The 14,084-nt window shown below is 37.1% G+C and overlaps 1 protein-coding gene across 6 annotated transcripts in view; it reads left to right on the forward strand.

The window, feature by feature from the left end:
* The window catches only part of UNC13B (unc-13 homolog B), a 235,863-nt gene that overhangs the window by 66,601 nt on the left and 155,178 nt on the right, over positions 1–14,084 (forward strand). For all 6 annotated transcript variants that reach the window (XM_017865604.1, XM_017865607.1, XM_017865609.1 and 3 more), the window contains exons 4-6: positions 459–576; positions 1,676–1,799; positions 6,254–6,327. In XM_017865604.1, the coding sequence (XP_017721093.1) occupies positions 459–576; positions 1,676–1,799; positions 6,254–6,327 (316 nt within the window). The remainder of the gene's footprint in view (positions 1–458; positions 577–1,675; positions 1,800–6,253; positions 6,328–14,084) is intronic.

Here is a 14,084-nt window from a genome sequence, read left to right on the forward strand (position 1 = left end):
AATGGTATATAAAAAACTGTACATAATTAATGTATACAATTTAGACATGTATACACTTGTGTTACTATCACCATAATCAAGGTAATAAATATATTTATCAACTCTACAAGTTTACTTGTGTCTCCTTTTTTTGTTGTATGCGTGTGTTAAGAACATTTAATATGAAATCTACCCTCTTAAATTTTGAGTTGCGCAATACCTTATTGTTAACTGGAGGCACTATGTGGTACAGCAGTAGGTCTCTGGAACTTATTTAACTGTAACAAAGGCGGTTTTCTGTGGACACTTTACATAGGTTTCTCGGAGCCTAAAAATGATAACGGCATTCTGGGAAATTTTGATTTTCCCTGAAGACAGGATCCTGGTGAGAAAGCATTCAAAGTTTAGCAAAACAGGAGATGTAGTTGTTTGTTTCATATTGTCTAGCTTTTCTCAAAGGGCTTTCCTCTTTCTCTTAGTGAGATTAGTCGCCTGGACCTGGGTCTAAGTGTGGAGGTATGGAACAAAGGACTGATCTGGGACACCATGGTGGGGACTGTGTGGATTGCACTGAAGACTATTCGTCAGTCGGATGAGGTCAGTAGTATGGTTCCCAGCCCTTGCTTCTCCCCATGCTAGCTCCACTTTAGCTAATATTCATCCATGCATCTTGGATTATTCTTCCCCCTTTCTAATTAGAGGGCATGCAACCTGCATGTTCCTAACTTCACCTGAAGGTTCAGATGATTTTATTTAAGTCTGGCCTACCCTGTGTCCTGTGACTGAACTCACAGGCTCCAGAACATCTCTTCAGCCTTATCAGCTAGATAGTCCCTTCTGAGGTATGTGTGTGTCTGTGTGTGTGTGTTTACTTAGGGTACTTGTGGTTTCTATGTTCTCCTCTAAGTCGCAGCCCTGGGAGGAGTCCCATTAAACTTCCTTAGCCACCTGGCTGGCTATTCTCTGCTTTGTTTCTCTGAGTTATCAGTCTCCAAGGAACTGATTTTCAGTGCCCTTCTTCTGCATGTAACCCTAACAGAGTTTGAGGAACTACCAGGCTTGGCAATTTGTATTCACACTGTCTCTATACGTTTTTTCTAGGATTGAACTCTTGCCTCACTTTCCTAGACTAGACCATAACTCAGCATCATTTCCCCACTTTGCACCTGGACAAAATCTGTTATATTCCTAGTTGGTGTTAACATGGACCATGAGTTTTCTCTGGGAGTGGGGAATTTGAAGTTGCCTCTATTTTCTGTATTTCTTTTAGTTCTCGCTAAGTCTCTACTCCCCCAGGCAGATGGGCAGTTCATTTTCATTGCAACCCCAGTTCAGTCCTATTTAGCCAGCAATGTTAGTAGCTTTTTACTGACTAGAAACAGTGACACAGTCATTAAGAACTGTGCAGGTTAAATATTGATCCATAGAGGTGCTTAGTTTTAGAGTATGGTACTCGAGACATTTTGTCCTCATTAGACCTGCAGAGCTGAGCACTGAAAGCTGCTTTCCCCACCAAAGAGGGAAAACGGAAGCCACATGCAGTGGAGGCAGGTGGTGACAGTGGTGTGTTTGCCTTATCAGGATGTGAATGGCCCTCAGAAGCTCAAGCATGGAACTTCAGAGAAAAAAACCTGACTCTTGAACTAAGAGGGAGCCAAGAAAGATTAAACTTTAATCTTAGATCTTTGTTTCCTAGGAAGGGCCTGGGGAATGGTCCACATTGGAGGCAGAGGCGTTAATGAAAGATGATGAGATCTGTGGAACTAGAAACCCAACTCCTCATAAAATTTTGCTTGATACAAGATTTGAGTTGCCTTTTGGTGAGTCTATTTGATTAAAATTTTAAAACTGTTTAATAGTTTGTACCATATTGTTTGCAATTGTTTGCTAGTTGTTTCATTAATGTATATTTTATCACCTCAGCCATCTCTTTTGAGGATATTCTGTCTTCATTCACTCTCTTTCTTATAACACTTCACCCAGGGAATGGTGCAAAGTAGAATGGTGCTCTTTATAGAATCTACACTAAAAAGCATTCTCTTCAACTCGTTTAATTTTCTGTGACTATTTGTTATAATGACTTACGAAATATTTGCTTGTTAGATTTATTATTTTGAAAATAAATATTTATTGTCTTGAAGTGACTATATATACCTTCTGATTTGTTAATTTAAGTATTAAATAGCACTGATAAATAGAATAACAATATAAAATGTAAATTAAATCACAATACATGCTCATGATAAAAATTCAAATAGTAAGACAATGTACATGGATAAAGTTAAAAGTTTATTTTCCCAGTTCCTTTAACCTTCTTTGCATTTCCCAGTGTGAAACCACTGTTAACATTCTTGTATTTTGGTTTAGACACATGATACTTATTTTCTAAAAACTTATTTTGGCAAAATTTGGATCATACTCTATATAATATGTATATATTGATATATAGTGTTTTACAAACTACTTAGACATTTATCCTGGACATCGCTCCGTGTTATACTTTAAGATCTATCTTGTTCATCTGAACAGATGCCTCTACCATAATTTATCTGTTTTTGTGTGTGTGTGTGTGTGTGTTTTTTTTTGTTTTTTGGTTTTTTTTTTCATTTTTTTGAGATGGAGTCTTGCTCTGCCTAGGCTTTAGGGCAGCAGCACGATCTTGGCTCACTGCAACCTCTGCCTCCTGGGTTCAAGTAATTCTCATGCCTCAGCTTCCTGAGTCACTGAGATTATAGGTTTGTGCTACCACACCTGGTTAATTTTTTGTATTTTTTAGTAGAGACAGGGTTTCACCATGTTGGTCAGGCTGGTCTCGAACTCCTGACTTCAAATGATCCGCCCACCCTGGCTTCCTAAAGTGCTGGAATTACAAGTGTGAGCCACCACACCCGGCCTACCATAATTTATTTAAGTACTCCTTTATTGATTGATATGTAGGTTTTTTCAGTTTTTTTGATGTTATATACTGCTAACTAACAACTCTGTATATCTTTGCCCATTTTGAGTCTAGAATAAATTTCTTAAAGTAGAATTGCTGGATCAAAGGGTATGTACCTCATTACTTTTTATGGAATCTACTAAGTTCCTTGTCCAAAAGGTTATACCATTTTATACTCTTATAAATTATATCTGAGGAGTGCCTGTTTCTGCACATCATTGGCAGTCTTTTGTATTTCCCAATTAATCTTTATTTGATTATTTTGTATGGTGTCTTGTTTTAGTTTAGTTGATTTCTATTAGTTTTATTTTAATTTTTTTACCATTCATATTATTGATATTTGCATATCCTGTTGTTATTGCTGTTGTTTTATGATCTCAGTGTATTTGTATCTTGTATCCTATGGTAATTTAAGCAAAAATGACATGATTTTCCAGCTAACTCAGAAGGAACTAAACTCAGAACAACTATTATTTCAGAAAAATAGGAAGTCTTTCTTGTGGGACGTAGACCAAGCTGCAAGTGAAGGGAAAATCAACTGGAGGGAGTGGGTGTTGGTTCAGATACCACAGATACTTTCCATTTTCACCAAATTTTAGTAGATATTCTTGAATAAATGTTTTTTTGTTTGATGCATGCACTTAGGACCATTTCCAGAGACTTTAAATGGTTGTATTTTTAATGTTGTATTACTTTTTGACTGATTTCACTCACTAATTACATAGTTACAAATATTATATAAAATAGACACTATTCTTCTACTTTTAGTGGTTGATTTTTTAAAAAAATCAGGGCCGGGTACAGTGGCTCACACCTGTAATCCCAACATTTTGGGATGCTGAGGTGGGCGGATCATGAGGTCAGGAGTTCGAGACCAGTCTGACCAACATGGTGAAACCCCCATCTCTACTAAAAATAGAAAAAATTTCCTGGGCATGGTATCGTGTGCCTGTAATCTAAGCTACTCAGGAGGCTGAGGCGGGAGAATTGCTTGAACCTGGGAGGCGTGGAGGTTGCAGTGAGCCAAGATTGCGCCACTGCACTCCAGCCTGGGCAATAGAGCGAGTCTCTGTCTCCAAAAAAAAAAAAAAAAAGATTCAATAATAACAAAATAACATTTATGGTGAATTATTGTGTGCTGGTGGGCATGTCACTAAGTATTCACATATGTTAGCTCAGTTAATCCTCATTTCAGTCCTTTGAGGCAGACCCAACTATTATTCCCCACTTTAGAGATAAGCAAACTAAGACAGAGAGTATTTAAGTATTTTGGCCATGGTCTGACTCTAGAGCTGGGGCTTTTAATTTTAACTATTTGTATAATAAATTTAACTACTTCTTGTTGGGTATTTTGATTGTTTGAAGTTTGTACTGTTATAAATAGCACTGCGATAAACATGCTTGTATCTCTCTATATTTTTTCTCCTTAAAACTATTTTTGTGGAGTGAGGCAGGAATAAATTTACAATGGTTTAAGAAGTTATCCAGTGAAAAGTCCCTTCAGAAATCCATTTTCTTCCTATAGGCTACCACTATTAATACTTTCTTGTGTATCTTTCCAGAGTCAGTTTCTGAATATAAGCACACACACAAACACACACACACCCCCACACACACCCACACACACCCCACCATCTTCTTTTTAAAACGCAAATAGTAGCATATTGTAACACATTCCCTGTGCCTTGCTGTTTTGCATTTAATATATCTTGGTAAATCATCCCACATCAGAGCATATAGACCGGCAGCAGCAGCAGCTCCTCTTCCACCTTGCACTTTCCACTCTCCTTCTTTGTAACAGGTGCATAGTATACCATTTTATGGATGTACCATATGTATGAGAAAGCACTATACAAATTACGTTGTAGACTATTTGAAGGTGAGTGTGTGTGTTTTTAAATAAGACTTTGAAATATTGCTACCAATTGTTAAAGAGCTAGTTGAAGGGAAAGAACTGAAGTTTTGGACAGGTGGAACAAAGGAGAAAGGAAAGGGCTATATTTGCTTTATTCATGTGGGCTACTAGAAAGTGTATCTGTTTAAATGTCTCTGAAGTTGATATGATCCATATATTGCCTGAGTGTTTCTCTTTACTGCTGGTAATATGGTCATACTTGATGTTTTTAAAAGGTGAGTTTTGGGGATAAGGTGTTATAGTCAATTTAAAATATTTAGAAATGAGGATATACCATTATACCATTATTTTTTAAGAATTCAAATATTTTCAGTTAGTGACTCACTTAGCAAATATTTGATCATCTAATATTTTCCAGGCATAAAACCTATGGAGTATTTTAATAGCTTCTTTTAAAATTTTTTAATTGTGGTAAGAGACATAACTGAACATTTAGCATCTTAACCATTTTTAAATGTACAGTTCACTAGTGTTAAGTACATTTACATTGTTGTGCAGCAGATATCCAGAACTTTTTCACCTTGCAAAACTAAAACTCTGTCCCCATCAAACAACTTCTCATTTCCCCCTCCCCACAGCCACTGGCAACCACCATTCTTTCTTTTCTGTGAATTTGACTACTTTAGTTACCTTACATAAGTGAAATCATAGAGTATTTGTCTTTTTTTGTGATGGACTTATTTCATTTAGTGTAATGTCCTCAAAGTTTATCCATGTTATGGCATGTGGCAGGATTTTCTTCCTTTTAAGGCTGAATAATGCTCTGTATGCAAGTCTCTCATTTTGTTAATCCTTTCATCCATTAGTGGACACTTGGGTTGCTTCAACTCTAGGTTACTGTGAATAATGCTACTAGGAACTTGGGTGTACAAATATCTCTTTGAGATCCTGCTTTCACCTCTTTCATATATACAATTCAAAGTGGGAGAACTGTCACATGGTAATTCTACTTTTAATTTTTTTTGGAGAAAACCTTTGAATTTTGAGCATCTCAATATCTCAGCATGTGACTTTTTTTCTGAGTAATCCTTTGGATAGTTTTGGTCTTACTGAGGGGAAGGTAGTATGGTTACATAGAAAGAATGTAGTTTTTGGAATCATACAAACCGTGGTTTGAATCATGGCTCATCTCTTTATAAACTGTCACCCTGGCCAGATTATTTTACCACTCTGAACTTCAGCTTCTTCATCTACAAAACAACAATGGGAATAACGTACATTGTATTGGCTTTTGTGAAGAGTAGAGATAATGTTCATGACAAGAATCAAACCACCAGTTAAAACTTGTGCATCACTACTACCCTCTGACTTCAGTCATTAGACTGAATAAAGTATTATCTGCTGATGATTTATTACCTGCTGATCTGATTTCTTTTCTTTTTCTTCTTCTTCTTCTTCTTCTTTTTTTTTTTTAATGATAGATATCCCAGAGGAGGAAGCCAGATATTGGACCTACAAATGGGAGCAAATCAATGCCTTGGGAGCTGACAATGAGGTAGGAGCAGCCTTATTTGCAGTATAGAGGGATAGGGGGAAATCTCCAATGCTCTTTATAGGTTGCCCAGGAAGGGGTCCAAGAGCATGTTGTCCTGAGAATGAAATCATTTAAATTGCGTTAAAGAAAAAAGACAGCTAGAAGATTTCCTGAAATGTCACTAGAAGGTCCCATCTCCCATTTATTCTATTCTTCCCATTCTCGCATTCTGTGGTACTAGTCTGGTTCTGGACTGTTAGGGAAGGAGCTTGCACCAGGGAATCTGTCTTCTTTTGTGTGTGAGTTGGAGGCATTTCTTTTGCTTCTACTGTCTCCCAGATTTTTGGATATTATTCTTATTTGTGTCCTGTTTTTGAGGATGTTTAGACTATTGCATTGTTTGGTCTTGCCAGTCCTAACTTACCTCCAGAGATGAGGCTGGTGTGTATAAGAGAACACATTCAGCTCAACCTGGGACATCAGGATTGGAGAATGTTTTTGTTATTGCTGAGGGAGGGAAAAGATGATAAATTTGTTTATTTTGGACATGTGGGCTACTAAAAAATGGGTCTGATTGTAAGATATACTTTGTAAATTGTAAAATATACCAGAGGATATTTCAGCAGAAATTTTTGATAAACAATTTCATGAGATAATCTGAAGCTGAGGTTTGAATGGGGTAGGGAGCTGTAGGCATAGAGCTTCATTAATATATTAGAAACAATTGAAGTCATAGGAATGGAAAAACTTCCTCAGGTAGAGCATATGGAGACAGGATTCAAAAACAAAATCTTGGGAAACCTTAAACATAGAATTCTGAGAAACAAAAGAGACTGAGAAAGGGCAACCTTAAAGAGCGAGAATAAGATAATCAGGAAAGATTCATGGAACAAAGAAAAAAACAGATCCAAGGCAGAAATTCTTGACAGTAGCCCATGTTAAAACAAGTGAATTATGAAATAGAGCTATTGGATTTGGTGATTGATGACGAGTACACATCCATAGACTAGTACATAAAGCCGAAATGCAGTGGTTTGATGACTGTATTTGTTTCCTACAGCTGCCGTAACAAAGTTCCACAAACTAGGTAACTTACAACAACCAAAATTTGTTTTCACACAGTTCTGGAGACTGGAAGTCTGAAATTAGGCTGTCAGCAAGATCAGTTCAGCTCCATCTGGAGGCTCTGAAGGAGGAAGCATCCTATACCCTTCTACCTCTGATGGCTGCTGGCAGTCCTTGCTGTTCCTTAGCTTGTAGATGTATCATTCTGATCTCTGCCTTCGTTGTCACATGCCTCCCTGTGTGTCTGTCTGTGTCTTCACAAAGCATTCTCCTGTCTCTGTGTGTCTGTGTCTAAATTTCCATTTTTCTTATAAGGACACTAGTTATTGAATTAATTTGATTATGTCTGCAGAGACTTTGTTTCAAAATAAGGTCATACTCACAGATACTTAGGGTTAGAAGTCTAACATATCTTTTAGGACATAGTTCAACCCACAGTGAGTTAAATGAAAGATGAAGAAATGGCATTTGGGACAAGCAACATCTACTCTTTTCAGGGTTTTCCCTTACCTCTTTTATTCTTGGTAGGCTTTCTGTTATTAAACTGTATAACTCTTCTTATGCCCACACCAGCATCCCAAATTTTCTTTGTTGTTGAAAGCTCCAGTCCTCCTTCTCCACTTAGTAACTCTGAGCATTTCTGCTTTTTTTGCATCTACTTTACTTAGTGTTTTTGTTCGTCCCAAGCCTGGCTGTGGAGTGGTACTGAAACTTTCAGACTGCCATCATCTTTGTTTTCCTGATAAAGAAGCATGTTGTACTTTTTTTGTTTTATAGGCTTTACTGTGTGTCATTATGCAGAATCAGAAGAAGGGACTAAAACAATTTGAAAACCAGATATAGCTTATACAAAAATTGTGGAATTTTGTAAGTTCTAATAATGGTTCTTGGTCTGTGGTTCCCAACTGCATATCAGATTTTTGCTTTCTGTTTTTATTGTAGGGTATGACACTCACTAAGTTTTCATCTTTCATCCTCTCTTCCACTGTACAGTTTATCTTTTTAGCAGTTTTATTGAAATATAATTTGTATATACTGTACAGTTCACTCATATAAAGCTTACAATTCAGTGGATTTTAGTATCTTCATAGTTGTGCCCTATGGATGTCACCACAACTCCAAATCAGATTTTTGCCTTCTGTTTTTATTCTAGTGTATGGCACTCACTAAGTTTTTATCTTTCATCCTTCTTCCACTATGCTATTTATCTTTTTAGCAGCTTCATTGAAATATAATTTGTATATACCACACAGTTCACTCATTTAAAGCTTACAATTCGGTGGCTTTTACTAGCTTCATAGTTGTGCCCATGGATATCACCACAATTTTGAATATTTTCATTGTCCCATAAAGAAACCCTGTTCCTTTAGCCATCAGTCTCCATTCTTCCCTATCCTCCTCAGCCCTATCCACTCACTAATCAGCCTTCTGTCTCTATGGACCTATTCTGCACATTTCTTATAAGTGAAATTATATAACATGTGGTTGTTTGTTTTCTTTCACTTAGCATAATGTTTTCAAGGTTTCATTCATGTTTTAGCATGTAAATAAATTCCTTTTTATTGCCAAATAACATTCCATCATATCGATGTAGTACATTTTAAATTCATTCATTAGTTGATGGACAGTTGGGTTGTTTCTACTTGTTAGCTGTTATGGATAATGCTACTTTGAACATTTACGTACAAAATTCTGTGTGGACATATCTTTTCACTTCTCTTGGATGTGACCTGGGAGCGGAATTGCTAGATCACATGGTAACTCTGTATTTAACTGATAGACTGCCAGATTATTTTCCAAAGTGGCTGTGACATTTTATACTCTTACCAGCAGTGTATAAAAGTTTCAATTTCTTCATATCCATGTCAACACTTGTTATTATCTTTTTTATTATATCCATTCTTCCATTCTTAGCATGTATGAAGTGTTATCTCATTTTGGTTGCTTTTCCATTTAAAAACTTTTTTATTATGGAAATTTTGAAACATGAAAAAATACAATTACTCTTCCCTTTTTTTTTCTGGAGTATTTTAAAACGAATCTGGCTGGGTGTGGTGGCTCATGCTAGTAATCCCAGCACTTTGGGAGGCCAAGGTGGGCAGATCACTTGAGGTCAGAGTTCAAGACCAGCCTGGCCAACATGGTGAAAACCCGTCTCTACTAAAAATACAAAAATTAGCTGGGCGTGGTGGTGGGCACCTGTAATCCCACCTACTTGGGAGGCTGAGGCAGGAGAATCGCTTGAACTCGGGAGGCAGAGGCTACAGTGAGCCAAGATCACATCACTGCACTCCAGTCTGAGTGATAGAGCAAGATTCCGTACCAAAAACAAAAAACAAGCCTAGGTATTATCTTGTCTCACCCATAAATATGTCAGTATAGATCTCTAACAGATAATGCTTTTTTAAAAAAAACCACAATGCCATTATCATGTTGAACTTAACAATTTCTTAGTGTCATCCAATACCTAGTCTTTTCAATTTCCTTTATTATCTAGAAGATGTTTTTTCATAGTTGATTTTTTCGTTTCAAGAGCCAGATAAGATGTGCTCATTTGGCTATCATGTCTCTTAAATCATTTTACTTTATTTTATTTTTGTATTTTTTTGTAGAGATGGTGTTTCACCATTTGCCCAGGCTGATCTCAAACTTCTGGGCTCAAGCAATCTGCCCACCTCAGTCTCCCAAAGTGCTGGGTTTACAAGCATGAGACACCAAGCTCAGCTCTTTAAATAATTTTAGTTGTAAAATCATTCACTTACCCTCATCTGTTTTGTAGAATTCTGCACATTGTGGATTTTGCTGATTGTGTCCCCAGGTTTTATTTACCGTGTTCCTTTATCTCTCTTACTTCCTTTAAACTGAAAAGTGCATCTATTTGAAGACTAAGTTGTAGTTCACTTTTGTGATAGGCGTGATGTTAAAATTCAACAGTGGATTCAAGTATTGTCAGCCCATTTCATTCATTATGATATTTTTCCATCAGCCTTTTAGCTAGTGGTTTTAGCTGCAAATGATGATGATTATTTTGTTAGAGTCTGAAAAATGATGGTTTTCTTTCTTTCTTTTATTTTTATTTTTTTGAGACAGCCTTACTCTGTCGCCCAGGCTGGAGTGGCGCTGCAGCCTCCACCTCCCGAGTTTCTCAGCCTCCTGAGTAGCTGAGATTACAGGCATGCACCACCATGCCTGGCTAATTTTTGTATTTTTTTGTAGTGACAGGGTTTCACCTTGTTACCCAGGCTGGTCTCGAACTCCTGCCTCTAAAGGTCTGCCCACCTCGGCCTCCCAAAGTGCTGGGATTTCAGGCAGAAGCCACTGTGACTGGCCTGATAGTCTAATTATATTATCCCTTCAGCATTTATTAGCTATGATTTGTCTATAAAAAAATATTTTCTCTTACCAGCTATTTGGTTCACTGAAATACAGTCTTTATAAGAAAAATATTCTCTTATCTATTTTAGAAAATAAACTTTCGCCTCAGTAACTTCTCAAGGTGACCAGTAAGTTGTTTTCTTTTTTAAGTGGAATATTATTATGTATTTATAAATTTGGGTATATTTGATCATGTATTTCGACCCATTGCAATCATTCTTTTTTGGAGACAGGGTCTTGCTCTGTTGTGCAGGCTGGGGTGCAGTGGCACAATCATAGCTAACTACATCCTCAAATTTCTAGGTTCAAGTGATCCTCCCAGTTCAGCCTCCCAAGTAGCAGAGACTACAGGAGACTCAGGTTTAAAAAAATTTGTTGTGGAGATGGGGTCTTACTATGTTGCCCAGGCTGGACATTGTTTTTGATACTAAAATGATCTCATCTTTGGTCAATGGGAGTTTCTTCAAGTTGGCTTCTGTCTCTTCTCTTTTCTATTTTATTATGGAAAACATTTAAGTATACATACAAATATAGGAAAAATAAAAGGAAACCCATGTGTATACCCATCCCTAAGATTCAATAATTATTAAGATTTCATCACACTTGCTGCAAAATCATTTTTAAAATACAATATAGAGTCTAACTTTTTTATTCTACAGTGTATAACATTTCCCATATACCTCGTGGGCCTAAAAGTGCTAATCAAGACTGACTTAGGCATCTACCACTTTACAGAGTTGGATTGTACCACATTGTATTACTTTTCCTACTCATGGGCAATTAGGTTTTCACTGTTATAAATGCATGCTGCAGTGAACATTTATGAACCTGTTTCTCTATCCTTATATCTGAGAGAGTCTCTGGGTGTATACCTGGAAGGATAGTTGCTTGGTTGTAGGATATGCTCTGTTCAACCTTACTAGATATTACTTAATTGCTCTCTAAAGTGATTGTACCAATTTACATTTACCCTTTTCCTGTTTCACTGTTTCCTTACTGATACTTGATGTTATCAGATTTTAAATTTTTGTTAATCTAATGAGTATAGAAATTGTTTTAATTTGTATTTCCCTGTTTATTGGTGAGATTTATTCATTCACCAAACCAATTATTAAGCACCATGTACCATGCACTATTCTGTGTTTAATATACATCAGAAGTTGAAGAACCCTGCCCTCATGGATCACATAGGCAGAATCAGACAAGTAAGCAAGAAATATAATAAATATAGTTGGGTATTAGAAGCTGAGAAGTGCTATAGGGGATGTCTTAGTCTATTTGGATTGCTATAAAAATGCAAACTGGATAGGTTATAAACAACAGAGACTTATTTCTTATAGTTCTGGAGACTGGGAAGTCCAAGATCAAGGCACTGGCACATTCATTGTCCGATGAGGGCCCATTTCCTGGTTCATAGACAGCACCTTGCTGTATTCTCATGTGATGGAAGCATGCTCTCTGGAGCCTCTTTTATAAGGGTGCTTATGCCATTCATGAAGGCTCCACCCTCATGACCTAATCATCTCCCAAAGGCCCCACCTCCTAGTATCATCACACAGGTGAATTTTTGGTGGGGGCAGGGGTGGTGGGATACAAGTTTTCAGACTATAGCGGGGGGAAGATATTTTTTCTCCATGTAAGTGTTATACTAGTTTTGTTAGATTTTTTTTTCCTAATTGTTGCAAATGGTACATTCTAAAAATTACACTATCTAGTTGGTTATCACATTACTATCATAAGTAAATGCTTTGCTACTCATCTTTTTAAAGTATTGATCTTACTCATCAACCCCTAATAGTTCTAATAGTTTAGAGATTCCCTTAGATTTTCTATGTAACTAGGTTTTGCATCTTTAAATTAGTTTTTATTCTCCTTCCAGTCATTACACTTTATGTTTCTACATGTTTGGATTGTTTATACATTTTATATAAATATATATAAAATATATATTTTTTTCTTAGATTCTTACTCTTTTACCCAGGCTGGAGTGCAGTGGCACGATCTTGGCTCACTGCAGTCTCCACTTCCTGGGCTCAAGTGATTCTCCTGCCTCAGCCTCCCAAGTAGCTAGGGTTACAGGCATGTGCTACCATGCCTGGCTAATTTTTGTATTTTCAATAGAGATGGGGTTTCACCATGTTGACCAGGCTGGTCTTGAACTCCTGACCTCAGGTGATCTGCCCACCTTGACCTCCCAAAGTGCTGGGATTACAGGTATGAGCCATTGTGCCAGGCCTGTTTATACATATATTTTTATAAACAGACTTCATTTTTTAGACATTTTAGATTTACAGAAATGTTGAGCAGATATTCATCCCCTCCCCCAACCCCATCTTATAGTTTCCCTTATTATTAACATCTTACATTAGTGTAACTGCCCAACGGGTTCACCTTATGTGCTGCCTAGACAGAACTGATTTATGAAGACAGGGAAGGTGCAGTGGAGAAAGAGTAATTCACTCAGAGCCAGCTGTGCAGGAGACTGCAGTTTTCTTATTACTCAAATCAGTCTCCTGGAGCATTTGGGCATCAGAGTTTTTAAAGATAATTTGGCAGGTAGGGGTTTGGGAAGTGGGGAATGCTGATTGGTTAGGTTGGAGATGGAATGATAGCAGGTAGAAGTGAGTTTTTCTTGCTGTCTTCTGTTCCTGGGTGGGATGGCAGAACTGGTTGGGCCAGATGGGTGGTGTCAGCTGATCCATCTAGTGCAGGATTTGCAAGATATCCCAAGCACTGATCTTAGGTTTTATAATAGTGATGTTATTCCAGGAGCAATTTGGGGAGGTTCAGACTCTTGGACACTCTTGGAGCCAGAGGCTGCATGACCCCTAAAGTGATTTCTAATCTTGTAGCTAATTTGTTAGTCCTGCAAAGGCAGAGTGGTCCCCAGGCAAGAAGGGGTTCTTTTTGGAAAAGGGCTATTATCAAGTTAGTTCAGCCTATGCCCAGGAATGAACAAGGACAGCTTAAAGTTTAGAAGCAAGATGAAACTGGTTAGGTCTGATTTCTTTCTCTGTTATACTTTCCTTAGTTATGATTTTTGCAAAGGCAGTTTCATTAGTATGATACATTTGTTACAGTTAATGAACTAATATTGATACATTATTATTAGCTAAAGAGAATTTTTTATTTGTTTTATTGTTAGCTAAAAAATAGCTAAAATTCCATAGTTTATTCAGATTTCCTTAGTTTTTACCTTGTGTCTTTTTTGTTTTTGTTATTGGATCTCATCCAGGATATTGCTTTACACTTAGCTGTCATGTCTCCTTAGGCTTCTCTTGGTTGTGATATTTTCTCAGACTTTTCTTGTTTCTCATGACCTTTTATTTAAAACATTC

Source organism: Rhinopithecus bieti, unplaced genomic scaffold (genome assembly GCF_001698545.2).
Source record: "Rhinopithecus bieti isolate Rb0 unplaced genomic scaffold, ASM169854v2 scaffold_82876, whole genome shotgun sequence".
Classification (NCBI taxonomy): Eukaryota; Metazoa; Chordata; class Mammalia; order Primates; family Cercopithecidae; genus Rhinopithecus; species Rhinopithecus bieti.